The sequence below is a fragment of the Monodelphis domestica genome, chromosome 1 (genome assembly GCF_027887165.1).
Source record: "Monodelphis domestica isolate mMonDom1 chromosome 1, mMonDom1.pri, whole genome shotgun sequence".
Lineage (NCBI taxonomy): Eukaryota > Metazoa > Chordata > Mammalia > Didelphimorphia > Didelphidae > Monodelphis > Monodelphis domestica.
The window spans coordinates 483,572,326-483,600,276 of NC_077227.1; the positions used below are offsets into that span (position 1 = coordinate 483,572,326).

General features: G+C 40.7%; 1 protein-coding gene across 2 annotated transcripts; it reads right to left on the reverse strand.

Annotated features, from left to right (window-relative positions):
- Window positions 1-214: 214 nt before the first annotated feature.
- Window positions 215-23,592, reverse strand: OGFR (opioid growth factor receptor). Of its 2 annotated transcripts, XM_007475598.3 has the most exons (8): window positions 23,182-23,503; window positions 16,734-16,871; window positions 12,651-12,719; window positions 10,989-11,067; window positions 9,606-9,684; window positions 6,817-6,883; window positions 4,521-4,669; window positions 215-3,594 (listed from the first exon to the last, which is right to left on the reverse strand). In XM_007475598.3, the coding sequence occupies exons 1-8, from the start codon at window positions 23,308-23,310 to the stop codon at window positions 2,376-2,378; spliced, it is 1,929 nt and encodes a 642-aa protein (XP_007475660.2). In that variant the 5' UTR covers window positions 23,311-23,503; the 3' UTR covers window positions 215-2,375. The 2 variants fall into 2 exon arrangements, with proteins under 2 accessions (XP_007475660.2, XP_007475661.2); XM_007475599.3 differs by lacking the exon at window positions 16,734-16,871 and having other exon boundaries at window positions 23,182-23,592.
- Between the last annotated feature and the right edge of the window lie 4,359 nt (window positions 23,593-27,951).

Consider the following 27,951-nt stretch of genomic DNA (forward strand, 5'->3'; position numbering starts at 1 on the left):
GGATGTCACTTGAATTTCTCTATATCTCAGATCCAACTGTAAAATTAGTTCTAAATATGTGATCTTATGACTCATGTGCTATTATAGGCCTACATGGAAGATTTCAAGGTTAATTACCTACAATTGGCCTTCTAAAATATCTCCCCCAACCCCCTGCCACAAACCAACAAGGCATCACTCACTGATAAGTGCAGAGATCTCAGGAAACATTGGCTGGCAGTCAACACATTTTTATTAAAACACAGTCCATTTTCACAGCCATTAACTTTTAGGAAGAAAAACATCATGAACAAGTTCCAAATATCCATGGGAAAATAATCTCAATTCTATTTTGATAGTCCCCTTTCAAAACAAACAAAACAACTCACAACACCCAGTTTCTGATTCACTGAAATTTCTTTTGTTCAACCAGTCACTGATCTAGGTGAGCAAGATCCCCTGGGGATACTCATCATAGCATCCCAGGTAAGCCCTGGGACAGAAGCAAGGGTCAGGGGCTTCTCTTTCTAGCTGTTATGGGAAATGCCCATTCTTGTTTCTGCAGGTGAGAGACAGAAAAGGAGAGGCCAAAACTTGAAATGAGAGAGTAGGGAGACATATCAAGAAAAAAGAACAGTTTTAGTCAGTTTGGGAAGCCAAAATCCAATGCGTATCAGCTCCCCAATACTGAAAGCCTCATTGCACCAAACAATTAGCAAGAAAGAGAAAATGTAAGTTACATCACAGGCTCTACAGTCCCTAGCCCAACAGCATGATGATGACACTCTTATAATTGCTGTTAGAGGCAAAGAACTCATTGTACCAATGAGCCCTGGGTTTGCATGGCTGGGATGATGAAGGCTCCCAAAGGACCATTCTTTCTTTCTCTTTTCTTCATGACAACCCTGTGAGGTAGGTGAAAAACTACATATAGTTCTAGAGCAACTTGTTGAGTACAGACCTGAGCAGAGACTCTAGCCCTTTGTATGAAATTGGAAGCAAAATCAAGCCAGGTCTCTCAAAATTCCAGATTGGGAAGTGACCACTCCACTCCTTTCCCTTCCCCATCCCATCAAGGAGAGATGTCTTGTTCATTAAAGTACAGGACAGAGAGGAGAAAAGGTATCATAAAGGCTCTCTTATCTATAATAAACCAGGAGAGAGGTGGGAAACCCCCCTGCTCTCTCCACTTCATTGGTTGAGTCCATACTGGTGAGAAGGCTCTACATAATTTACTGGAGGTTGGAGAAGGCAAAGCAATGGATGATGGCACTGATATAAATATTTTCATCTACAAATGGCAAAGGTGGATCTGTAAATGTATATACATGGACAGCTAGATATCAAAAAAAACATGCAGAGTGGTTCAAGTTGTGACAGAAAGTCAAGGGGGTATCCCAGAGTTCCTTAGTGATTTGTCTAAGTCTAAGAAACACAAGTACAAAAGCTAGACAAGGAATCATTGTTACCATGAAGAATTAATTGCAAGGTATAGATGATTCACTCAATCTCTTAATAATAAAATGAAACAAAAGAACCCAAGAAAGAATCCTGAGCCAGAGTGCAGAAATGGAAAAGTGGATGTCTCATAAAATTCCAAGGCCAATAGGGAAGAAATCAAAATGCCAAGTATCTGCATGGGATAGAGCTATAGCTGAAGTTTCACGACTTGCTCTTTTTCCCTTCTCCTCAGATTAAACAGAGTAAAGATTAGAATTCCACCTTGAGAAAGGCAAGTCACTGTGATGGGATGAAATTACTTTTAGTAGGTGAGGGGGGAAAAAAGTTCAATGAAAATCCTTTCATAAGGAGAGGTGCCAGCTATTTATCTAGCTAGGCCTTTTAATCCTCAACAAAAGCTCAAAGCAAGAGTGAATTTTCAGGAAAAAAAAATGTCTTGACATGGGCATTAGAAATTCAGACTTTCCAACCTCTGGATAAAAATGGGATGGGCACACTATTCTTGGATGTGAATTAAAGTGATATAAACACTTTTCCTCTTTTATCAAAATGATTACTTGGATTTCAAAGTCTTAAAGTAAATCTATCTTAGTATTCCTTCTCGAATGGTTCCCATTTTATTTTTCTCTCAGTTTCTCCACAGCTTATCACAAATGTAATCTATCAGGCAAAGAGAAGCAGCCAGTCTTACTCAGGGAAAGCTTAGATAGCAGAACGAACAAAGGAGGAGTTCCATGACATGTCTTCCTCCTACCTTGAACTTTAGACACCATTAAAGCTTAAAAACTTAAAAGTTAAAGAATCTCAACCAATTTGTTCCAAAGATATCTATGGAAAAGGTGCTGAGAACCCCAGAATCTTGCAGAATCCTGCCCCATAGGGTCAGGGTCCTGAATTCCTTCCTTGCCTATTTGTGGTTTGGTGGCTCATTGTTTTTACTCTGAATGAGGTCTTTCCACTGTGGTTTCATCTTCCGCCTTCTGTGGGACTTCTTTATCTGAACATTCAGCACCTGTTGACTCTAGGGGACAAGGTCTCTTGAGTTCAGGATTTATGTCAATATTTCCTTTTTCAATGTGCACATATTCTTGCACTTCTGATTGGTCAGGAGACATGCTGACACTGGCGGGGTCACCTGAGGAATTTCCAGATGAAGTTATAGCTATATCATCTTGTTTTACAATCCCTACTTGTAGGCTTTTGGTTTCCCAACCAATGCTGCTCTTGTCTTCTTTTTCCTTCGCTTTGTGGGAAATACCATTGGGTATTGGGAGGCACGTAGTGGTTTGTTCCCCATTCTCTGTTGTCTCTATATTGTTTTCTTGTGCTTTATTTTCAAGCTTCCTTCTCTTTATCTCATCAGACATTTTAGTGTCCATGGACTCAGGGCTGGATGGCCCCTTCTCCTTTGACAGGTCCAGGTTCCCCATTTCCTCAGATCCACTAGAGGTCCCCATATTGCTCTGGTTAAGGGCACATTCTTCTAGGTTAAGGGCAATCTTCTCCACATCAGAGGTGCCCTGGCTTTGTTCCTCTTCTTGGCTAGACTCAAGTCTTTTTACCTCATATTTCCTTTTCTTACTTTCCTTTGGACTCTGAGGCCTTGGCTCCTGGTCCCCAGCACTCTTGGTTGCAACCTTTTCTTCCTGCTCATCAGATGAATTTGACCTTTCTCCCTGTTTCATCTCACACATCTGCAGCATGGCACTGGGGTCTTTCTTGTCCATCTGATTGACTTCAGAAACCGTATCTTCCCTAACGATCTCTTCCCTCACCTGAGTCCTAACTTGGTCTTTCTCTATTCCAACCTCATTTTGGGATCCAGTTGAACCCTCTTCTTCAAGACAGTCCTGCCGTAGAGAAGAAGGTGGAATCCCACGTTCAAATTTCTGAAGTTTCTCTTGTGGCCCCCATACAAATTTATATTGGGGACTAAAGTTTTTCCAGGCATAATAGACAAGTTTTCTGCGCTCCTTCTTGTTCCGGACTGTGAACATGAAGTAATCCAAGGCACTCTGCTTAACGCTTGGCAAGTCCTGATGAACAAGGGTCTCTTCCAGGAAGAAATGGATCAGGGGTACCTGGTAATGTTCATAGCCCATCTCGCCCAGACACTTTAGGATGCGAGTGATTCGGAGGTTGTTGTGACTGTGCCTGGAAGAGAAGATAAAATTTCCAAAGATTAACAGAAAAGGACAATAGAAATTCTTCCCAAAGCACCAACCACAGCTGCAGACACTGATAGTAAGGTCCATGCTTGAGATGAGGCATGATTTAGGGGATTTGGAATACTCTACATACAACAAGTGTATAATAAATGTTAGCTAATTATTTCAGTTTTATTTCAGTGCTAATACTGCTATATATATCCTGTCCCTGCTGTGTGGCAAGTGTATGATGCTAACCACAAACAAGTCTCTATTCTATTGTCTACCTCTCCACTGTGGAGTCCCAGTTACAAACAGGGACAGTTGAATCAACACACAGAAAGACAAAGGTGGAATGTCTCTGTTTTAAGCCAGTGTCATAGAACCAACGGATTTAGAGCTAAAAGGTATATGAAAGATACATAGTCTAAACCCTTCATCTTGCAGGATACAGAGAAGTGAGTTCCCCAAATTTATACATCCTTAGTGATGAGATTTGAACCCAAAATCTAAGTCCAAATTTGGTGCTCCTTCCATATAACCTGCATGTGTAGCCTAAACACAAATCTATAAACTCGAGTATAGTATAAAGGAAAGAACTCAGGACCATGGAAGGAAAGAACTTGCCTCAAGTCCTAGCTTCACTACTTGGTTATGGAATCTTGGGTAATGCTCTTCCTCATATGTAAACTGAGATAAAAATAATTGTAGTACTCATGTTAGAAAGTTGTCATGCCACATTAGAATATTAGAAAATGTATATAGGGAATTTGTGAACTGCATTGCATTTAATGGCAAGGACAACTTAATTAGAATTAGAGCACACTGTACTGGGTAATTAGAAATTCTGCAGTATGAGAGCCCCACCTTGAGACTAAAAGGAGGAGAGGGATGAGGGACGAGATCTAAATTCCATCAGATCCAAATACTTACAAGTCAAGGTTCTTAAATCTCTCCTGGTAATTGTCAGTCTTTCTTACTTTCCCTGTTTCTCGATCCTCCAGTTCAATTCCATAGAAGTCTAGCATGAGTTCATATGCTTGGACAAATCTTTTCATGACTTCTGCAGATTTTTTAAATTCCTGCAACATATAAAATTCTTATCTTCATAAAGATGAATGGCAACAGCTCCCAGGGATGAACACCTCCATTTTCATTCCTATAATCAGACATTCTCCATTTTCCTTCTATCTTCCATCAAGAAAACATTATCACACATTCATAGATCTAGCTTGAGTTACAAAGGACACAAGCCATTCTCCCATACATAAACTTCCCTTCATTTCTTCCTCTTAGGACCCTAGTTTCCTCAAAGTTCAGCTCTAACACTGCTCTATACATGAGTCTTTTTTATCTCCCTAGCTGTTGGTGCCTCCCCACCAATTAATTACCTTGTATTTATTTTGTTTATACTTAAATGTTTTCCACTGTAAGATTTAAATCAATATCCAATAACTCCATGTATTATATCTTATAAGATTTATTCATAATCAGTTGAAGCAAAAGAAATAAAAGAACAAAAGTAAAAGCCTGAGTAAAAGAAGCTTTCCCAGCCATGTTCACGGGAGAAGAGCGTGAGAGGTGGGGCTTCATAAAAATACACCCTCCCTACGTTAGTACATAACGTGAGAAGGAACATAGGAAGCTGGGATTTAGAGTCCTGGGGAGCAAATCCTAATTACACACCATCTTCTAACCCATAGAATACAATCTCCCAAAGGTAAGAGATGTTTCATTTTTGACACTGTATCCCTAATGCCTGGTACATAGTAAGCACATAACTCCTTCTTGGTCGATTAGCCCAATTACTTATTTTAAATAGGAGGAACTGAGATGCAGAAAGAGAATGGTAATGGGCCCCAAATTACACAGTAGTAAGTGACAAAACCAGGATTTAAACCCAGACACTCAGATTCTAATCCCAGGACTCTTTGCAATAAAGATCAGGAAACACTGCCAAATATAAATCCTGAAGACATCTGTTTTGGAATTTTGATCAACGAGGGCAGCTCAGTTTATGACAAATGTAGTCAAATTTCTTAAATTGGATGATCTTCCTTACTGGTATGAATCAGACTGGATTACTGAAAAGCTGGGCTTGTATACTACTGTTAAATGCATTTTAAAAATTCTACTCAATAACTCAGCTCTGACAAAGTATATCTATTACAGTCTTTCTTTAAAGTAAATTTATGTGTAATTCATCTCCTGGCTATGAGACTAAATAAGTGGCATCATCATCAACAATAACAATGTCTAACATTTCTATAGTGGTCTACATTTACAAAGCAATTATATGTATTATCTCAGTTGATCCTCTTGACAATCTGGGGATACAGGGAACCATTTTATATAGAAAGTAGCTGAGGCCCAGCCAGGAAAAATACCTTGTGTCCTTCCCACAGCTAGTGAGTTGGAGCATCAGGCTCTCATCTTTTGAGTCCAGTACTCTTATTCTGGTGAATAAGGATCATTTATACACTATTTAGACTACCCAGGAGTGGAAGCTTCTAAAATGCTTTTAAAAACCCAACCCATACATTCTGATTTAGAGTCATACAAGTATTGGTTCTAAGGTAGAAGAACAGTAATGGCTAGGCAATGGGGGTTAAGTGACTTGCCCAGGGTCACACAGCTAGGAATGATCTGAGACTAGATCTGAATCGAGATCCTCCCAACTCCAGGCTTGGTGCTCTATGTGCTGTGTTACTTAGCTGCCCCCTAACATGAAATTTCCTCCCTGAAATCCTTAGCAAACCCTCTCCTCACAGGGAGTACATCCATGGGTAAGATTTCAATCTAACCCACCTGAATCCAATTGAGAACCCAGTGTTTCATAATATGCTATAAATCTTTCCTTCTTAGGGCCACAGGATAAGTTCCTAGATGTATTGGTTTGCTTTTCTGTTTAAGAACAATCTTTGATAAAGGTTGATTTCCATCATATCCCCCTGGCTTCACATGGGCTTTTTGGATCTAACTATGCCCAGGGAATTTTCCATACCTCTTTTGGGCAGAGAACTCTGAGTACTCTAAAAACTAGTCTTTTGTCAAATAAGATTATGTTGATTATCAATAGTGCCTCCTTGGCCAACACCTCTCTTACATGAAGTCAGCAAGAGACACTTGTACTGACCGGGGAGTTCTACTGCTCACACAGACACACAGCTTCTCCACCGACCTCTTCCAGAGCTACAGAAACATGAATCATCTCACAGAGATGCCCTACCTGGATTTCTCTGAGGGTCAGGGGCTTCGCGTGCCAATTCACTCCCCTCTCCCGCAAAGGGAACAACCTGAAGGGGAAACAGAACTGCAAAGTCATCCAAAGTCATAGGAGAAGGGGTCAGGGCAGGGAAGGGAGAATCCAAGAGGAGGAATCCCTGAACGGCTCAGCATAGACCACAGGTGAGGAGTGCACAAGAGAGGCCAAGTGGTGGCACAATACATCTGCAACCAGATGGGCACTGGCTTCCATGAGCAGGTTCACACACACTCTTGTCCTATATAGATACACAAACACACACATACTCACAAAACACACACAAATGTGCACACACATTTGACCCTCACAATAATCCTGGGAGGTGACACAGCTAGGAAGTGTCTAAGGCCAGATTTGAACTTAGGTGTTTGTGACCTGAAGCCCGATTTACCACCTAGCTGCCTACTATCATGCCCTGCTCATAAGTAGGTACTTAATAACTTTTAAATGGATTGGACAGATTCCTTACAACAAGATGGAGAGGCAGGTATTTGTTGTTATTCAGTTGGGTTCAATTCTTTGTAACCCCTCCATGGACCATAGCTACCCAGGGAATTCTCTTGGCAAGGATACTAGAGTGGTTTACCATTGTCTTCTCCAGTGGATCTTTTGTCAGGCAATCAGAGGTTAAGGGACTTGCACATGGTCACATAGCTAGGAAGTATCTGAAGCTGGATCTGATCTTAGGTCTTCCTGACTCTAGGCTCAGTGCTCTTAACCACTGAGCCACAGCTGCCCCTGCAGAGGTAGGCAGTCTTAGTGTTATTGTCCAGTCACCTGGACATCACATGGCATTTTTCCTACTATGCCCTTTAATGTATTCGTGTTCTATTTTGAATTATTTTGTGTACCTATTTTATCTTTTCCTCAATCTCCCTTTCTGGATCATCAGGTGTATCATTCCCCCAAACCACGGGTATACCTGAAGGCTTTGTCCTGGGTCTCCTCTCTATATTTTTTTCTCTTGTGAATCCCATCAGATCCCATGGGTTCTATACACCAATGCTCACCACACATAGAAATCTCTCCTGGATATACGGCACTGGGCAAGAAGGTAACTCATGGGTTCTACACACCAGAATTAAAAGCAATCTTGGTCTCTCCTCTGAGCACTGCTCCTACACAACCAGTTAGCTAATGGATTTCAAATCGGATATTCAGCAGACATTTCAAAAGCAACATGTCCTAACCCAATTACCCATACCCTTTTCTCAACCCTCTTTATTAACACCTCCCTATTTCTCTAACCATCCCTCTAGTCACCCAGGTTTGCTGCTCCCCCCTCCCACAGCCAAAGAATTGCTAAGCCTTGCTGTTTCTACCCCTGCAATGTCTCTTACCTTTGTCCCTTTCTCTCCTCTTTAGCTTCTACCCTAGTTCTGGTCCTCATTGCCTTGTTTGGACAATTGCAATCGTTTCTTAACTGATCTCCCTTACTTTGAGTCTCCCACATTTTTAGTCAATCCATATAGCTGCTAAAGGGATCCTTACCATTGATTTCTAATCCTATTATCACCCTGCTCAATGAAAGCCTCTTGACTCTAAGACCAATTACAAATACCTATTTGCATGCTCCAGCCTGCCTTTATTGACTTATTTCCAGTCATATACTCTATGGTTCAGTCAAACTGGGCTTCTTGATACTCCTCACCCAAGATATTTGATCTCCCATCTCTGGGCCACTATGTTATGCTGTCCCATACTGTGCTTACAGAGCTATCCCTTCTTACCTCTGCCTTGTAGACTCCCTCACCTACCTGAAGCTTAGATCCATGGCCACTACCTGAGACCTTTTCTGAGCTTCCTCCCTAGATGCTAGTTGCTCTCCCTGTACCCAAATTAGGTGGCATTTGCTTTGTATATATTTGCATTTACTAATGTGTCCATCTTGTCTTCCAGGCTGAATTAAGTTCCCAGAGGGCAAGGACAATTTTATTTTTGACTTTTGACTTAGCATGATACCTGGCACATAATAGGCACTTAATAAATACTTGCTCATTATACATTTTTGAACCATTCCCAATGCCTAGGAAAGATCTCTACAAATAGCGGCACTTAGTCACTATTTACTGAGTTAAGAGGGCAGAGCAGAGGAAGCACTGGTCTTAGAATAAGAAGATCTGGGTTCTAGGTCTAATTTTAGTATTAACTAGGTAGATGACAATAGGACAAATATTTATACTCTTTCTGAACCTCAGTTTTTTCTTATCTGTAAAATTGAGCTAGTAATACTCATTACTTATCTCACAGAATATAATGGGAAAACTAGAAAACATTTTAGAAATGAGAGATATTATTACTATTAAATAAATTAAAATAGCTATCATCTCCAAATCACCAGGCAAGTATCTGACTGGATGAAAGAAGTGAATAGGTCAGGTAACAATGATTTAACCGAGGGCCTTCATTGCATTGGACTGGTACCCAGGTAATGTCAAAAGACCTTCAGCCAGGTGTGGTGGTAATCTTTGCTACCAGAGGGACTGAAGTTATGGATTTCTTGAGATAAGGAGCTGAGCTGCAGTAATTAAGCCAGCAAGGCACATGCACTAAGTTTGGCATTATTATGGGGAGTTTCCAGGGGGTAGAGTGGGGTAGTTACTAGATTGTCTAATGAGGGATTAACTATCAAAGTCAGAAACAGAGCAGGAGTAGCCCCTGAACTTCTAGCCTAGATGAGATGGGGAGACCCAATCTTAACAAAACCAAACCACCTCCCTCTTCTACCACATGCATAGTGTTATCTCACTCACCACTGTATGTAAGAGTGGTTGTCCTCTAGTCTGTCATAGTCCTTTCTCCATTTCTTCAGGATGTCCTCAATAAAATGGCCTACAGTATACAAACAAATACTAGGAAGTTACATAGCAGAATCCATATCAGCTAGACTCCTAGTAACTTACCATGTTCAGCTATCATACTAGCTAGAGTCAGAAAACAAGTATAATGGCTGGGCTTTTTGGGGTACTTGTGAAAAAAGTTAAAAATTGGAAAAATAATCTTTCTGCTAAATTTTTCCAGGCTCTTATGATTCTTGGTATGTCCAGTTGAGAATTATGCCAGTTTAGTGACTCTGAGGGTAAAGTTCTAAATTGCTGAACCAATCTGTGGCTCCATCAAAAAGTCTGTCTTCCCTTTTTATTCATCTTTTCCAAACTGATTGGCGAGGTAAAGCCTCAGTTGTTTAATTTGTATTTCTCTCATCATTTTATTACACCCTTGATAAATATAATAGATATTGCAAAAACAAAACATATACATAGATATACAATAATCTTCTTTATCTATTGGAATGTTTTTATTTGATGATTAAGTACATAATTTTTAAAAAAGTTATTACTATTCTCTATTCTCATACTATTCTCCTTATGTGTAGAAAAATTTAACAGTAATGGTCACCTACAGTGAGACAGCTAACACAGGTTACTTAAAAAAAGAAAATAAAAAAAGGCAACTCCTATTGGCCTAGGACAAGAAGTAAAGAAATGTCAGCTAGAATAGGAATAGTGAATAAATAATGAATAGGCAAACAAATGTATTACTCTTATTTTTCAATTACTTTTTAGAACCCTTACCTTCTGTTTTAGAATCAATGCTGTGTATTGGTTCTAATAGGTTAGATAAGCGGTAAGGGGCTAGGAAACGAGGGTTAAGTGATTTGCCCAGGGTCACATAGCTAGAAATGTTGGAAACCACATTTGAACCCAGGACCTATAGTCTCTAAGCCTGGCTCTCAATCCACTGAGCCGCTGACCTGCCCCCAAACTTATTACTTTTAAAAACACACAGAATAGGGCAGCAGGTGGCTCAGTGGATTGAGTGCCAGGCCCAGAGATGGGAAGTCCTAGGTTCAAATCTGGCCTTAGACACTTCCTAGTTGGGTGACCCTGGGCAAGTCACTTAATTTGCACTGCCTAGCCTTTCCCACTCTTGGAATCAATACACAGTATTTGATTCTGCGTATTGATTCCAATACAGAAAGTAAGGGTTAAAAAAAACAACAACACACAAAATAAACACACAGTAGATATGTCAACAAAACCATAGCTGGTTGATCCAATGAGACAGGAATGTCAAGAAGGGGGCTCATGTCAATGTAGAGTCATAGGTTGTTGGGAGCTGAGTTAGATACAAACCATTGGGCAAGAAGGCAATTTCATTTTTATAAAACTTCAAATTCATCATTTCATCATTGGACTCTTCATCTGTCAAACCCTACAGAAACAAAAAGGTGTTAAGAGGCTGATGAATCACCACACATTATCCGCTATTCAAACGAGAGGGATCAATTCAACATGTATTTACTATGTCTGGGTGTCTATTTTGTTCTACTGAAGGGAATAGAACCTGTGTATGGAAATAGAATACAAGAACATCTGAGGAAGGAGGAAGTCCTAGCAACGATTTCCTGTCCAGATTGAGAAGGGAGACTCAGGGGGGAGCAAATAAGTCACAGGGACGCTTGGCTGCTTCTAGGGACAATGCCTCACTCTAGGCATCTTTGCTTGTGTTTTAACCTGCTTCTGCTTCCCACAATCTTGACAATCTTATTACAGGAGTTTACACCTCCAAAAGGAAGACACCCCTACTTAACCTTAAGTGGGGGAAAGTCTGCAACCCATGTGCTAAACTGGGTGATAACTTGGAAATATGTGAATCCAAACTGAGTGACAACTCAGAAATGTGTGAATCCTAGGAGGAGAGTTAACACCTTTATAGAGGTGAGAAGTTAATCCCACAGACACTGCAGTGCTGGACAATTTGGAAACTGTTATTGGCCCCTATGAAGAGGGGCAGGGACAGGAAACCACCATAAAAGTCACGAAATCCTTTGGCTGGGGCAGCCTCCTGCAGATGAGTCTCATGGACTGTCTCTTGGATATAGTCTTCTAGGGAGCTTCACTGGAGACTGCATTGAGGATTCTGACTTCAATTTAGACTCGACTCCTGGACTACTTGGTTGGGTGAGTGAAAAGGCTGACTCCCTTCCTAGTTTCTGAAGAGACTAGCTTCCATCTTGGAGAAGGCCATGTGGTTATTCACTACCAGCTCTCCTGTCTGAGAACTAGTATAGGTATTTTCTCTAACCTCTTTCACATTTCTCTGCTTTGTTTCCCCTCTATTTTGGTAAATAAACTTCTGACTTGAGATATAATAATTTTGGTGACCATGTTATTTCATATAATTTAAGTCCAACCATTCAATGTAATGTTTACACATGTGTGTACACACACACACACACACACACACACACACTAAATAGAAAGTACTCTGTGCCAAGATGGTATAAGGATTAGGTTGGATCAAGGGAGGCTTTAGGTAGAATGTGTCCCTTGAGCAGAGGTTTGAAGGAAACAAGGTATTCTATGACACAGAGGGGAGATGAGGACTGCACTCCAGGCATGAGTTGTTTCAGTTGTGTTTAATTCTCATGTCCACATTTGGGTTTTTCTTGGCAAAGATATTAAGAGTAGTTTGCCATTTCCTTCTCCGGCTCATTTTACAGATAAGAAAACAGAGGCAAAAGGGTTAAATGCCTTGCCCAAGATAATGCAGCTAGTGTCTGAGGCCAGACTTGATTTTAGAACTTTCTGCAATAAGCTAGATAACCAGATATGGACGATAGACAGTTAGAAGGCACACAGATAGGAAATGGAGTGTCATGTGTAAGGAAGAGCAAGGGCAGTCTGTAGAAAAAAGAGTAATGTGTGTTTAGAGCTCATAAAGGAGATTAGAGCTAGATACATAGGTGTAAAGGGTTATCTTCAGAGGGCGGGAGGAAGGCTTCCAAGACTTACTGGGTATTGACGTCTGTATCTCTGCATGTCCTGTACTGCTCTCCAGTTTCGGCATCCTATCATCCGATTCTATAAGGTGAAAAGAGAAAATGAAATTCAATAGGAGAAAATTCAGGATTGGTTATTATAACCAATATTTTGCCATCTAATGAGTGTTACTACCAAGAAAGAGCCCTCAGCAGAGGGCTTTTGGTTTAGGGTAAGAATCTATGGAGTGAAGACAGTCCAGTTGAAAGCAAACACTAGCTCGCTGCATAACTAGGCAAGTCACATAACTGCTAAGTTTCCTCATCTGTAAAATGGTAAGAATAACACTTACCTCCCAAAGTTGTTTTTAAGAATAAAATGAGATAATATCCACAAACTTGTTTTCCAAACCCAAAGCATGATATAAAACGCTAGCTATTTATCATTATGACCATAGATTTATGATTACTTCTCATTTCTCTTTATGTTTACATAGCATTTAATATTTCTACTACTACTACTCCTCCTCCTCCTCCTCCTCCTACTACTAGCTAGCTAATATCTATATAGTGCTTTTAAATATGCAAGGCACTTTACATATATTAATTCCTTTCATCATCAAAGCAACCCTATGAGATTTACAGGTGAAGAAATAGCAGCTAAAAAGGTGACTTGTTCAAGGTCACAAAACTTGTAAGTAAGTTTCTAGTATTAAGTATTTTTCAAGGGAGTAAGTACCTCAAAAAGGCCATCTATTAATAGGTGCCACTACTTTTCCTTCTCATTCTCCCTTTTGATTTGGTTTCTGACTTTATAATTCGATTAAAACTGCTCTTTCACAATAATCCCTTAGTTGTCAAAAACAATGGCTTTTTCTCAAACCTCATTTTCCCTGTCCTCTCCATTGATACCTTTAATCACCATCTCTCTTGATTTTCTTCCTACCTATCTGACCACTTTTTCTCAGTCTTCTTTGCAGGCTATTTTATCCAAAAGATACCTTCTAACTGTTTTGGTGTGTCCCTCAGGATTCTCTGCCGAGTCCTCTTCTCTTCAATCTCTCTCTCTCTCTAATACTTCACATGGTGATTTTAACATCTCCCATGGATTTAATTATCGTCTCTAGGCTGATGATTTTCAAATCTACCTACTCTGCCCCAGACTCTCTTCTGACTTCCAATCTCCTATCTTCAATTGCCTTTCAGATGTCTAGAACTGAGTGTCCAGTAAACATTAAACTAATGGAACAAAATGGAACTCTACCTTTCTTCTCCCTACTCTCTCGCTTCTACCTTCCATTACTACTGAGGGCAAAACCATCCTCCCTTTCCCTTGTACCTACCATGGTTCAAAACTTAAAGTCATCCTAGACTCCTTACTACCTCCCCCTCCCCACCCCTGCTTCCCAATATAAAATTGATGATCAAGGTCTGTTGACTTCAGATCTTTGCAACATCTCTCGAATATGCCCCACTTTCTCCTCTGACCTCTTAAATTTCAGGTCCAGACTACTGAAATAACCTGCTAGAGAGTTTGCTGGCCTCAACTCTTTCCCTACTCCAATTCATTCTCCATTCAGCTACCTGCCAAAAGATAGGTCTGACCATGTCATCTCTTTATTCAATAAACTACAGTGGCTCCCTACCATTCCCAAATCAAATACAAAATCATGTTTGGCATTCAAAGTCTTTCATAACCCAAATGCCCAATTATCTTTCCAATCTTCTTACACCTTATTTTGTATCACATACTCTTCAGTCCAGGGAACACTGGCCTCCTTGTGGCTTTCTCAGCATCGGGCATTTTCTCTGGCTGTAACACTGTTCTCTGTAACACTACCCTTCTTCACTTGGCTTCCTTTAAGTATTCACTAAAATGCCATCTTTTACAGGAAGTCTTTCCCGACCCATATTAACTGTAGTGCCTTCTGCCTGTTAATTATTTTCTGTTTAGCATGGTATCTGGCACAACAAAGTAGGTGCTTAAAAATGCTTACTGATTACATGAAGAATCTGAACTAAGGTCTTCCTGACTCCCAAGTCCAACATTTTATCCACTATGCCACAGTAACAACACATCCCAACTTCTGTTTAATTCTTGTTCAGTCATGCCAAGACTGAAGTACACCAAGAGTATCCATGGGGTTTTTCTTTAGCAAAGATATCGGAGTAGTTTGCCATTTGCTTTTCTAGTGGATTAAGGCAAACAGAGGTTAAGTGACTTTCTCAGGGTCACACAGCTAGTGTCTGAAGCCATATTTGAACTCTGGTCTTCCTGATTCCAGGCCTAGTGCCCTATCCACTGAGACACCTAGGTGCCCATGGTTATTATGTGCAAAGCATTGTGCCAAGCACTTGGCAATTATTATCTCATTTTGATTCTAAAAATAACTTTTAAAAAAATCTTACCCTTCTGTCTTAGAATCACTACTAAGTATCTGTTCCAAGGAGGAAGAGAGGTAAGGGCTAGGCAACTGGGGTTAAGTGACTTGTCCAGGGTCATGCAGCTAGGAAGTGTCTAAGGCCAGATTTGAACCGAGGACCTCATATCTAAGCCTAACTCTATCCACCTAACTGCCCCTAAAACAACTCTTGATGAGGAAACTGAGGCAAATGGAAGTCAATTGACTTGCCCAGAATCACAAAGCTAAGTCAGTGTTTGAGGCTGCATTTGAACTCAGGTCTTTCTTTCTTTCCTTAATTTTTAATTAAAAAAAAAAAAACAAACAAAAAACCAAAAAACCAAAACCCCTTACCTTCTGACTTAGAATCGATACTGTTCTAAGGCAGAAGAGCAGTAAGGGCTAGGCAATGAGGGTTAGGTGACTTGCCCAGAGTCCCACAGCTATGAAGTGTCTGAGGAATTTGGGTTTTTCTCACTCCAAGTCTGGAGCTGTATCCACGGTGCCACCCATCTGCATAAACATCAGCGCTTTTAAGGTCAAATCCTGGCCTCTGTTACTCTGGACCTCAATTTCTTTATCTACTAAAAAAAAATTTAAATTAAATTTAAAAAAAATACAGAGGTTGAACTGATTGGATAGATGCCCGAGAGCCGATTCTGGTTCTAAATATAGGATCCTATGAATCCTGTGAGGTCATCAAAGCAGGGATTCGTATCCCAGTTGAAGACACAGTAAACAGTCAGAGGGATCGATCTAATGACTTGTCCAATGTCACAACATATCAGTGTCTGAGTTAAGGATTCACGTCTCTTTACTGAAAGGTCCCACTGACTTTTCCAGAGCTCCCTGCAATGGTTTTTGAGGGTGCCAGAATCACCGTTCACTCCCTCCCTGTCCTGCTGAAGGAATCATCCCTCCGAGGCTCTCCTATGCAGAGGTGGTGCTAAGGATGAAATGCATTCTGTCAGTGTGCCTCCCCACTCTCCAAGCCCCCTGGCTCAGCAGGCTGCCTGAGAGTGGGCGAAAGCCAAGAATAGAGCTGAAAGCTGGGAGCAGCTGAAATGAACAAGCCATCAGAATAATGGCAACGCCTCAGACTTTTCCAACAAGGGATGATGCCTCATTTCTAGCCGCTGAGAGCAGAATGAGCCTCCCTTAAGGCTCTGAGCCCCTCAACCCAGGGTCTCAGTTCTTTCTGGCATCAAGAGGAGATGGCAAATTGAAAAGGCAGATCAAACGGCATTGCTACAAATCCCAGCATGTCTGGTGGTGTCATCAAAGCCAGATTCCTCTAATTCTTGATCTGGAAAGCCCCATAGAGGTTAGTTAGTCTCAGTCATTTTACAGATGAAGAAACTGAGGTCACAGGATGGAAAGTGACTTGCATGTAAGGAGTAAGGTAGAGTCAAAATCTGAACCCAGGTCCTGACTCCAAATTCAGTCCTCGTTCTCTTGTACCACACTGTCCCCTGAAAGATCAAAGATGGAACATAGGAACTCCTACAAGCAAAGCATGTCTTCTACCACTGAGCTACATCCTGAAACCTCAGTCAATGCTCTGGTCATTTCAATCAACTGTTACAAAAGTGCCTATCTAATCTAAGACTTGAGACCCTCTGTACCTTGCTCTGAGGGGATGTGACCCTGTAGTTTGATTGGCCCTAAATGGTTTTCAGCATTTGAAAAGAAAAAAAAATTGGAAGATGACCAACCTTTAGTTGATTAAAAGTCATTTGCAACTGTTGATTGAGATAACCCCAACTCAAGGACAAACTGAACCAAGAAGTCCAAAAGCTGCAGAATTGCCACACATATTGGCAGAATCTGAAAAGAAGAGAGCCCCATCTGGGCTGGAGACAGAGGACAACAGGTTCAGGTTTATGAACAGCAGAATTTGGCATGAGGGGATAAAAACGATGAAAAAATGATAGGAGCAGAGGGACAAGGAAGTGTGGATGAGGCCCAGAATGAGGACACCATGGAGTTAGAGAACCATTTCAATTTTGATTCTTAGACCCTTAGAACAGATTATAGTTTTACAACCTTAGAATCAGACTCATGGAACCTTGGAATCATAAAGGCATTCCAGTTGGAAGACTAGCAGCTAAAGCTGAGGTCTCACCTCAATCCTACTCCCTTCCCTCTGTGGATTGTGTTGTTTTTGCATGTTGTCTAGCTCCCTATCAAAGAGATAGACCTTGAGAGCAGATGTTCTTTTGCTTTCTTTGTTTACTAAATGCTAGGCAACTAACTGGATTGGAAGGAGTTTTGGAGATCATGGAGTTCAATCAATCCCCTCATTTGACGCTTGAGAGGGAATGATGCCCATAGAGGGGAAGTGATCAAAAGTGGCACAACCAGACAGTGGCTGAGCTGAAACTAGCATCTATATTTCCTGACTCTGATCCTGGATTTCCCTAACAATAAGAGGGCCTGAATTATATTAGTATAGTCCAGTTGGAAAAAGTATTCAAAGAGAGAGCAACTGGGTATGAATCTGAACAATTTACTTAATATTCAGGTGACTTTAGCAAGTCAGTCTCTCCAGGATTCAGTTCTACAGCTTTAAAAGAATGAGGTCAGCTGAGATGATCTCTAAGGTTATTTCATTTCTAAGAGATTGTGAGTCCATGTCTCCTGAAATCTAAGTTTTCTTATCCTTAAGGAGCTGATGCTTTTTTCAAAAGCATCTGTCACTTTGGAATGAAGGTCCTCAAGAGTGGAGTTATAGAATCATAAAGTTAGAGCTGGAATGTATCTTAGAAGCCATTGAACCCAATCCCTTCATTTTACAGAGGTGGAAACTGAGTCTGAGTAAGTTCAAATAAATAGCTATGGGGCCAACAGCTAGTTCCTGAAGCAGGATTTAAACACAGGTCTTCCTGATTTAGTCCACTGCTCTTTACATCACACCATGCTCCCTCTAAAAAAGGTATGTTCAAGGGACACTTGTGACAGAAATGGTTGTAGCTGTAGAATGTAGAGCTGGCTGGCAAGTACTTTCTTCTCCATCCTTCCTGTAGAGGGGATAGAGCTGAATCCTTTCCAGACTTTCCTATCACTTTTGGGGTAGGGCTGTCAGTTACCACCCTCTCCTTCCTGTACCCTTTTCTCCTTTAAATAAGGCACACATATGTGTACAATTATGTGTGAACTGAGTTTTACTGAATACCTACTATATGCATGTATTCTATACAAGCCTACGGTTTTAAATTTTATCAAGTGTGTGCATATACACATACGTCACAGTAAATATCTCCTAAATAAATGAATGAATGAGCCACCCTGGTATAATAGACAGTTTACTAACAAAAGTCCTAGTCTCTGCTTCAGTACTATAGCAAATTGGGGGATCTAGGGTAAATCATATCTCTCCTTTGGACCTTGATGTCCAGATCCATCAAATGAGGGGAATTCAGTTGATAAGGAGATTAGGTGATATGGAAAATTCTTTCAGTTCTATTCTTTAGTGCTTATTATTTTCCAGCCCTCAGGGAGAAAACTACATCACTGTCTTATGGGAGAATGGCAGAAGTGAGAAAGGGACATGAAGTGAATGAATAAAAAAAAGCATTCATTTAACACTTATTATGTGTTAAGTACTATGTAATGGGCTAGAGATATAAATACAAAAGAAGGTAAAGTCTCTGATCTCAAGGAGTTTATATTTTAACTGGAGAAATAACAACACATATCAAGAGGGGCAGCCCAAAAAAGGACATTTTGGACAGTAGGATCCAAGGGTGTGGAATGGAGCCCAGGAGGAGTATAGATCTTATCCTGAGGCAGTAACAGAATAGATTTAAACATGTCATTATTTCAAAATTGAAGTGGGTAGGGAGGAAAGCTGGGGAAAATGGACAAAAAGGAACAAAAAGGAGTTTTAAGTATGGCTAGGGTTTTCCTGAACTAATTAGTACTTTAAAGGCAGGACCTAAATCTAGGTATCCCCTAGAACAAGGACAAATTTGTGGACAAAATAGTTGTTTAACAAAGATTTGAAGGTCTGAGGTATTGAACTCTTCCAGCTCTGACATTTTGTGACTAGATCTGTATTTTCCTGTCTTTTAAAAACCAAGTTATTTTACTAACTAAAACAGTGGCTGTTTTTGGAAATAAGTTTTCTAACTCAACTTCTAGAACTGGACAACTGATAGCCAGAAGTGAAACTGGAGAAACCCAGAGGAAAGCTGGCTACTCCCTCCCCACTAAGTTTCCATTTCTTTTTCCCTTAGGCCTACAGATTTCTTTTCTTCAAAGTCTATGGAATTAGATCTATTCAATTCAAGTCCTTTATTGTGACAAGGAGAATGAGATATAAGATAGCTTGTGACAGAACGAATGATATAATAAAATAACCACTGACTTGATTTGTGCCTCAGTTTCTTAATTTGTAAGATGTGGATAATAACTTTACTTACCAATCAACTATAAAGACTGCTGTGAAGAAAGCACATACTTCAAGGTGCTTCAATTTCCAGGTTAAATCCTGGGGTCAATATAGCTTCTTCCTAATGCCCTCCCCAGCTTTCTGGAGTGATCACTGCTATTTAAAAAAGATGACCTTGAAGATACCAGCTTTTGGGACAAAAATCCACTATTCCATAAAAACTGTTGGGGAAATTGGAAGACAGTGTGGGAGAGACTAGGAATAGATCAACACCTCACACCCTACACCAAGATAAATTCAAAATGGGTGAGTGACTTAAACATAAAGAAGGAAACCATAAGTAAATTGGGTAAACACAGAATAGTATACATGTCAGACCTTTGGGAGGGGAAAGACTTTAAAACCAAGCAAGACATAGAAAGAATCACAAAGTGTAAAATAAATAATTTTGACTACATCAAATTAAAAAGCTTTTGCACAAACAAAACCAATGTAACTAAAATCAGAAGGGAAACAACAAACTGGGAAAAAATCATCATAGAAACCTCTGACAAAGGTTTAATTACTCAAATATATAAAGAGCTAAATCAACTGTACAAAAAATCAAGCCATTCTCCAATTGATAAATGGGCAAGGGACATGAATAGGCAGTTCTCAGATAAAGAAATCAAAACTATTAATAAGCACATGAAGAAGTGTTCTAAATCTCTTATAATCAGAGAGATGCAAATCAAAACAACTCTGATGTATCACCTCACACCTAGCAGATTGGCTAACATAACAGCAAAGGAAAGTAATGAATGCTGGAGGGGATGTGGCAAAGTAGGGACATTAATTCATTGCTGGTGGAGTTGTGAACTGATCCAACCATTCTGGAGGGCAATTTGGAACTATGCCCAAAGGGCGACAAAAGAATATCTACCCTTTGATCCAGCCATAGCACTGCTAGGTCTGTACCCCAAAGAGATAATGGACAAAAAGACTTGTACAAAAATATTCATAGCTGCGCTCTTTGTGGTGGCCAAAAACTAGAAAACGAGGGGATGCCCATCAATTGGGGAATGGCTGAACACATTGTGGTATATGTTGATGATGGAATACTATTGTGCTAAAAGGAATAATAAAGTGGAGAAGTTCCATGGAGACTGGAACAACCTCCAGGAAGTGATGCAGAGCGAGAGGAGCAGAACCAGGAGAACACTGTACACAGAGACTAATACACTGTGGTACAATCGAATGTAATGGACGTCTCCATTAATGGCGGTGTAATGTCCCTGAACAATTTGCAGGGATCCAGGAGAAAAAAAACACTATTCATAAGCAAAGGACAAACTATGGGAGTGGAAACACCGAGGAAAAGCAACTGCCTGAATACAGCGGTTGAGGGGACATGACAGAGGAGAGACTCTAAATGAACACTCTAATGCAAATATTATCAACATGGCAATGGGTTCAAATCAAGAAAACATGCAATGCCCAGTGGATTTGCGCGTCGGCTATGGGGGGTGGGGGGGGGGAAGAAAATGATCTATGTCTTTAATGAATAATGCTTGGAAATGATCAAATAAAATATAAAATATAAAATTAAAAAAAAAAAGATGACCCTGGCATCTCAAAATCATAAATACAGATTGTAAAAGGACCTTGAAGATGATCCAGTCCAAACTAATTTTAAATGGGAGATTAAGACACAAAGAGGTACAACATGGTAGAGTGGATATAGGGTCCAAAGGCCTGTATTTAGATCTCAGTACTACTTAACTCTACAATATCGGGCAAGTCATATTATCAAACTATAGTTTTATCTTTTAAAATGATGTTGGACTAGATGATCTCTCAGGTCCTTTGCAGCTTAAAATCTATTAAAGACAAATACGTAAGTGCCTACAGTGTGCAGATCACTGTGCTAAGCTCCATAGGATACAAAATTTATGCAAGACATTGTCCCCATCCTCATAGTTTAGGAGAATCAAATACCAATAAAGACAACTATAATACATAATAGTATTTGTTAAGTGTACTGGAAGAGTAAAAATTATTGGTGAGGCCCAAGAAGATGAGGGAAGATTTTTATGGGGTGAATGATAAATAATTTCTACTTCTAAGAATTGGTAGGAATTCAAAGAGCAGGGAAAGACATTTTAGGCATAGGTATCAGCACAAGCAAAAACATAGAAAAGGTAAAGTGCATTTTGTGTTTAAAGGAGAAAGGAGTTTGGCAGCCCAGCTTGGGTGACCAATGAGTGGAGGGCCATAATATGAAAAAGGGCAGCAAAGGTCAGGATGGCATTAGATCTTGAAGAACTTTGAATGACAGGCAAAGAATTCTGAATTTTACTTGATGGTCAAAAGTGAAATAGCAACTACTTTTTTGTGGGAAAGACATAAGTAGATTTGTACAGAAAAAGATTATCCAGGCATCATTATGAAAGATGGATTGGAGGATGAGATGGTCTAAGCTTATAGTAAGGGGATAATGAGGGAGATAGACTTCAGAACTGTCTGAAAATGAGTTAGTGTAAGAAAGAGAAGAAAATACTAGAGGTTTCAAACATGGAAGCCTGAATGAATGGCAGTACTGACAGAAATACTGATGCCTAGAAAAGAATAGGTTTGAGGGACAAAATGAGATGTTTGGGACATTTTGAGTGTGAGGATCCAGTAGGAATGGGTGAGGGTGTCTTTGTGGGAAGTGTGAGATTTGAATCTGTAGCTTAGAAAAGAAGTCAAAGCTGAAGACACACATTTGGATCATCTGAATAGAGATGGTATAGTTGAGCCTGTGGAAGTAAATGAGACTGCAAAAGAACAGAGGAGAGCCAGACCTTTGGGAAAAGACCCATATTCTACTGCTCAGGTTTATGGTTTCTGAAGTTAGTAGAAGATCTAAGAAAAGAGTGTTAGGTAGAATTGGAAGCCTATGATGTCTAGGATGCCAAGGGAGGGAAGGGCATTGAGGTCAACCGTGTCAAAAGGCTACAGAGGATGAGGACTTCAACAAAAAACCCACCTCCTGGATTTTCAGATTATGATCTGCCACATTCTCAAGGTCACAGATTTGGTGGCAAGGCAGAAGCCCTAAAACATCCACTCCCTTACTTAATTAGTTTCTATTTCTCCTAAGCATGTGAGTACTAACATACATGCAGACACGTATACATACACACAGTCCATTTCTGAAGCCGTTTCAGACCCCATCCTGGGACCCCTCAGTCCCCAAATTCCTTGAGGCAAGTCCACCACCAAAAAACCCAGAACTGCCCAGAAAAAGTTAACTTCACTAGAAAGACCAGAAAAGTCCAGGGCCAGGGCTTCCGCGGTGGGAGGAGCTGAATTGGAGGCGGTGCGTGGGTTTGAAGTAGCCCATGGCAGTTCCTGTAGCTCCAACCAGCACTCTGGGAAGGCTGGGGGGTGGGGGCAAGGGAAGCCGGGTCCAGGGGGGCAAGAGAACATTTTAAGAAGCTGTAGAACCTCGGCAGCAAGTGCCGCCTGACCGCGGGGAGTGAATTTGGTTAGTCGCCTAATAGAGCCCAACCTACTCCCGACTAAAAGATAAAGGCGGACTGGCGGCGGAAGCGGGGACGGGGACAGCGCGAGGGCTCGGGAAGGTTTGGGTCAAAGCTGGGGGTAGGGAACAGCAGGAATGGAAGAGATCTTTAGTTCGCTCGTCCACTCTCTAGACCCCTCTCGGCCCCATGCCCTCCGGACAAAGTGCAAGCTCCCGGAGACTCCCGCCCTCCGCAGGCCCTGGCCATCTCCTAGGACTTCACCTGGAAAGCCTGGTTCCCGCGTTGCTGCTGCCTCGGCTTCGCTTCCTCCCTGGTCTTCCTCTCTTCCTTCTCCTTTTCCTGCTCCTCTTCCTCTTCTTCCCAAGTCGAATCGCAGTCTTCGTCGTCCATGCTCTGTGCAGCAGAGGTTAAAAGCCTGGGTCACGGCCAGAACAGGGAGCAGGAGAAGACGCTGAGGTGCGGAGGTGTGTAGGGTTCAAGGGAGGTAGATTGAAGTGGCGAGGGGAGGAGAGAGGCCGGCAGGAAAGGAAAGAGAAGCAGCGGAAACGAAAGCGAAAGGAGGAGGGAGGACGCACTGGGGGAGGAGATTTAAAAGGAGAGCCGCGGGGGAGGCGCAGCCTGAGCCCGCCCCTGGGGTGGGGAGAACCGGCGGGGTTCATTGTATTCAAACCTCCTCTAGTGCTTCGGTCTTTTTACTCCGCCCCCTTCTCCTCCAGCCTCTTGTTTAACTCCTGGTTGTAAGAGACCGGTGGCACCTTTCCCCCGTTAGATTGCAGTTGTTAGCTATGATATTTGTTTGTCGATTAGTTATTACACTGCTTGAGGGAGGGGGTTGAGAATTTGACTCAGGTTTTTCCAGAATGTTTCAATCCATGATGGATTTAAGCATACAGCATGCTAGACCTGACTTGGGCGCTGAGAAGTGGCGTAAAAACGTCGTCAAGGACGTGGATTCGAGAAAAGGAGGTGGTTCAGTACCTCAGTCCGGTTGTGAGAGAGCCGTCCATAAAGATCCTGAATGTTACATCTGTATATAAGGAATATTAAAAGAACGAGGAGACGGCATCCGTGGATTCAGAAGAGGTCATGTTAGGGGAGAGGGGTCGTTTTGGGATGGGGAGGGAAGAGGTAGAAGAAAGGGAAGGAAGAGGAGAAAAAGGAGGTGGGGGCTGAATGACAGTACTATGGAGAGCATTCATCGAAGTAACAGAATGAAAGAAGTTTGAGCAAAATTTTTTTACTGTAAATTTGGGGGCTAGAGGGAATATCGCTCCTTTTCTTCTCATTTGCCTTGGAGTAGTTGTTGAATTTCCTTTTCTATGATACATATTCATCCCCACACCAGTTTTCTTTACTTAGAAGTTAATATTAGTGGCTTCTCCTGGAAAGAGATAGGTAGTCACAAAAAAACTTTAAAAATGATCTTCCTAATGAATCAACCAAACCTGAAAGATAAACAACACCAGTGGCTAGAACTTGGGAAAAATTTGTCTTCATTCTGCTCCCTGGTGGCATTTGTGATTCTTTAAAAGAAAAAGGAAGGGGGCAGCTCAGTGGACTGAGAGCCAGGCCTAGAGATGGGAGGTCATAGGTTCAAATATGGCCTCAGACACTTCCCAGCTGTGTGACCCTGGGCAAGTCACTTGACCCCCATTGCCTAGCCCTTACCACTCTTCTGCCTTGGAGCCAATACACAGTATTGATTCCAAGACGGAATGTAAGGATTTTAAATTAAAAAAATAAAAAAAAGGAAAAAGAAAAGAAAGAGAAAGGATATACAATCTAAATCTTTGGCTTTGTCAATCTGAAAAAACACAGAATTACCAAAGCATTTACAAAAGAACACTTTAATCAGTACAAGGACAGTGCTCTTATGGCCACCACAGTGAGCCATCCACACTCCTGATTCTGTGGCACATTGTGGTGGGGAGGAGGGGGAGACACACACTAAGAATGGGAATTTCTAGGGAACTAAAGAACTTGGGTTCAATTAATGCCTTAAGGAGTATAACAAGAGAAACTACTGAGAAACTAGGGTTTTGAAAAAGAGGTTATATAGCCTGAGTCTGGAATATTTGGGTGAGACCTAAATACAAAGGGAGAAACTAAGAAAATTTAAAAAGGGTACTTGATAGGGGCAGCTGGGTAACTGGGTAGCTCAGTGGACTGAGAGCCGCAGGCCTACAGCCTGGTGGTCCTGGGTTCAAATGTGGCCTCAGATACTTCTTAGCTGGGTGACCCTGGACAAGTCACTTGACCCCCATTGCCCAAACCTTACCACTCTTCTGCCTTGGAATACATAGTATTGATTTTAAGGCAGAAGGCAAGGGTTTAAAAAAAGGGGGGGGTACTTCATACTTGACTATCTCTACCACTCCTATCCTGGGTGGGTTGGGTGTCCTGTTGTTCAGTTTGGACATGGATCAGTCATGGAGTTTCTTGAAGGCAAGTTCCCGTGAGACAAAGAGTAAATTTGGGGATTCATAAAACTAGGTTGTTAAATTCTAATAAAAGGACATGAACATTGTGTAGAAAGTTACTAATGGAGCTAATGGAGTTACTTTTCTAGGACTAGGGCAGAACTCTGTGTGTGTGTGTGTGTGTGTGTGTGATTAACAGTTATGTGAAAACGTTTAATTCCTCTGTTCCCATTCTACTAAAGCTAATGAGTAGATGAAAAACCATTATTAAAAGCTTAGTATGTGCCAAGGACAGTGACACCTGGATACAAATATAAAAGGAAGATTGCCCTTGCTCTCAAATATCTTAAATTCTAATAAAGACAACACACATAGAAAGGTTTCTGTAACTCTAGTACCCAGTACAGTATCCTGTCTCAACATTTTGTCAATTTACTATTATTCTTATTTCAACCTGGAAAAAACACAGAACTACTAAAGTAGTTAAAAAACAAACAAACAAGTCTTTAATCAGGACAAAGGAGACAGAGTTCTTATGGCCACCACAAAGAGTCATGTGCGCACAAACCAATACCACTACATTGAGCTAGGCTCTGAGATTCTGGGAAATATGTCTCCAAGAAAACATATCAGAAATGGGAATTTCCATCATGGAAATTTTCATTGAACATGGGGGTCTCGTATACTCTTTAGGGAATATAACCAGAGAAATAACTGATTAGTTACATAGGGGATTGAGAAAAAGGCTGCCTGAGGCTATGGTATCTGGCAGAGGCCCAAATACATAAAGAGAATCTGAGAAACCCAAGAAACCAAAAAGGGCCCTTACGACTTGAGTATCTCTATCATTCCTATTCAAAGTGTTTAATAGGTGTTTGATGGCTTATTGTTCAGTTTTGGGATTAGGGTCAATTTTGGAGGTCCTTGAAGGCAAGTTCCTATGGGACAAAGGTAAATTTGGAGGTTTCATAAAACAACTTGTCATATAGTTTTAAACATCTGATGTTTAACTAGTCTATAAATTCTTAGGGAATGAATTGCTATTATGTCTTTCTTTATCCTCTACAATACCCAGGGGTACTCAATAGAGGCAACTGAGTGCCTCAGAATTGAAGCTTTTGAATTGTGGTGGGTTTGGGGAGTCCCTAGGATAGCAATTAGATCAAATCAATCAATACTTAAAGAAATTAATTCAGACTATGCATTAGAAGGTTAAATACTAAAGATGAAGCTTTAATACTTTGGCCACATAATGAAAAAATGGGATTCATTGGAAAAGAACCTGATGTTGGGGAAGATTGATGGCAAAAGGAGAAGCAAAAGACAGAGGCTGAGATGGATAGATAGTGTTATGGAAACATGAGCTTGGACAGATTTTGAGAGAGAGTAGAATATAGAAGAACTGAAGTGTTATGGTCTAATGAATCACTAAGTGTCAAGTGCTGGTTATGGAAGCCCTTGAGTGGGTTCTTAGAGAAAGCTACTGTTAGGATGTAGGTAAAGCCCAATCCCCTGCTGACTATGGTAAACTTGGCTGGGTAGGAGTCAAATATGTTTAGGCCAGCAGGCTAAGTTCTAAATCTGAGTGAGAGAGTGTGTGATTGTGAGCTAAAGAACAAAAGACAGAGGCAGGCAGAGAAAGACAGAAATGCGCTGAAATTAACTGAGTCATGGGAAACCTAGGGAAAACTGGTGAATGGATCACATAGCTCCATTTATTAGTGGATAAGAGGCAATATTTATACATTCCATGAACAAAGAAAGTATATCAGTAAAAGGACAACATGTAAAAAATATACTTTGCTAATTGCTAACATCACACATCAAGGAAAGGATAACATATCAGAATCACATATTTTCTATATGTCAATTAAGAGTATGTTGGAGTTATCAAAATATGCAAGCCAATTAAAGTACTCAGCTACATAAGGGAGTAAATACATTAATCAATCCTATCCTACAAGTCTTCTACTTTGGTGTTATCTCTAACATAAAGATGTCTTGAGGCACCAAGAATAGAGTAAGTAAAAGTCTTCTGTCTGGAGATAATGCTTTAAGGTTATGTTAATCTGGTCAATAATATTTTAGTCCATTAAGAATGTTTTAAGCCAATTAAGAAGAGTCAATAAGAAAGAGCCAGATGTCTTTGACATGATTTGTGGACCTCCAGGTTCATGACTTGGTCCTTGCCAGGAGTCTGGGACAGGTTTTACAGAACATGTCTGCCTTCTACTTCAATGGGCCTGGGGAATCCTCATGAACCTTATCAGCTAAGAGTTGGATCTGACTGTGTGACTGAACAAAAACAACAGATGGAATAGTGGATAGTGGGTTGGAATGGAATTAAAAAGAGAAGTTATATCCTGCCTCACTTCTCTGGGCCTTTGTTTCCTAAATAATGGAGTTATAGTCTGGTCTTTCTAGCTGTAAATCTTTGGTTCTTAATATCTGTTTCACTAGTGTTTTAGGTATGAGTCTATTAAATTTAACCAACATTTATTAAGTACCTGCCTTGTGTAGACTCAGACTGAGGATTTGAAGAGAAAAATGAAACAATCTTTGTCTTGAAGAATTTTATATTTTATTGGCAATACTTTTGCACCAGCTCTCA

Bases quoted from the DNA above. Each gene is read 5' to 3' on its own strand.
- OGFR (XM_007475598.3), bottom strand. From the start codon at position 23,310: ATGGACGACGAAGACTGCGATTCGACTTGGGAAGAAGAGGAAGAGGAG. The intron at 16,872-23,181 runs GTGAAGTCCTAG...CTCTGTCTCCAG, and splicing joins GCGGGAACCAGGCTTTCCAG to CCCAGATGGGGCTCTCTTCT. The intron at 12,720-16,733 runs GTTGGTCATCTT...TTCACCTTATAG, and splicing joins TGACTTTTAATCAACTAAAG to AATCGGATGATAGGATGCCG.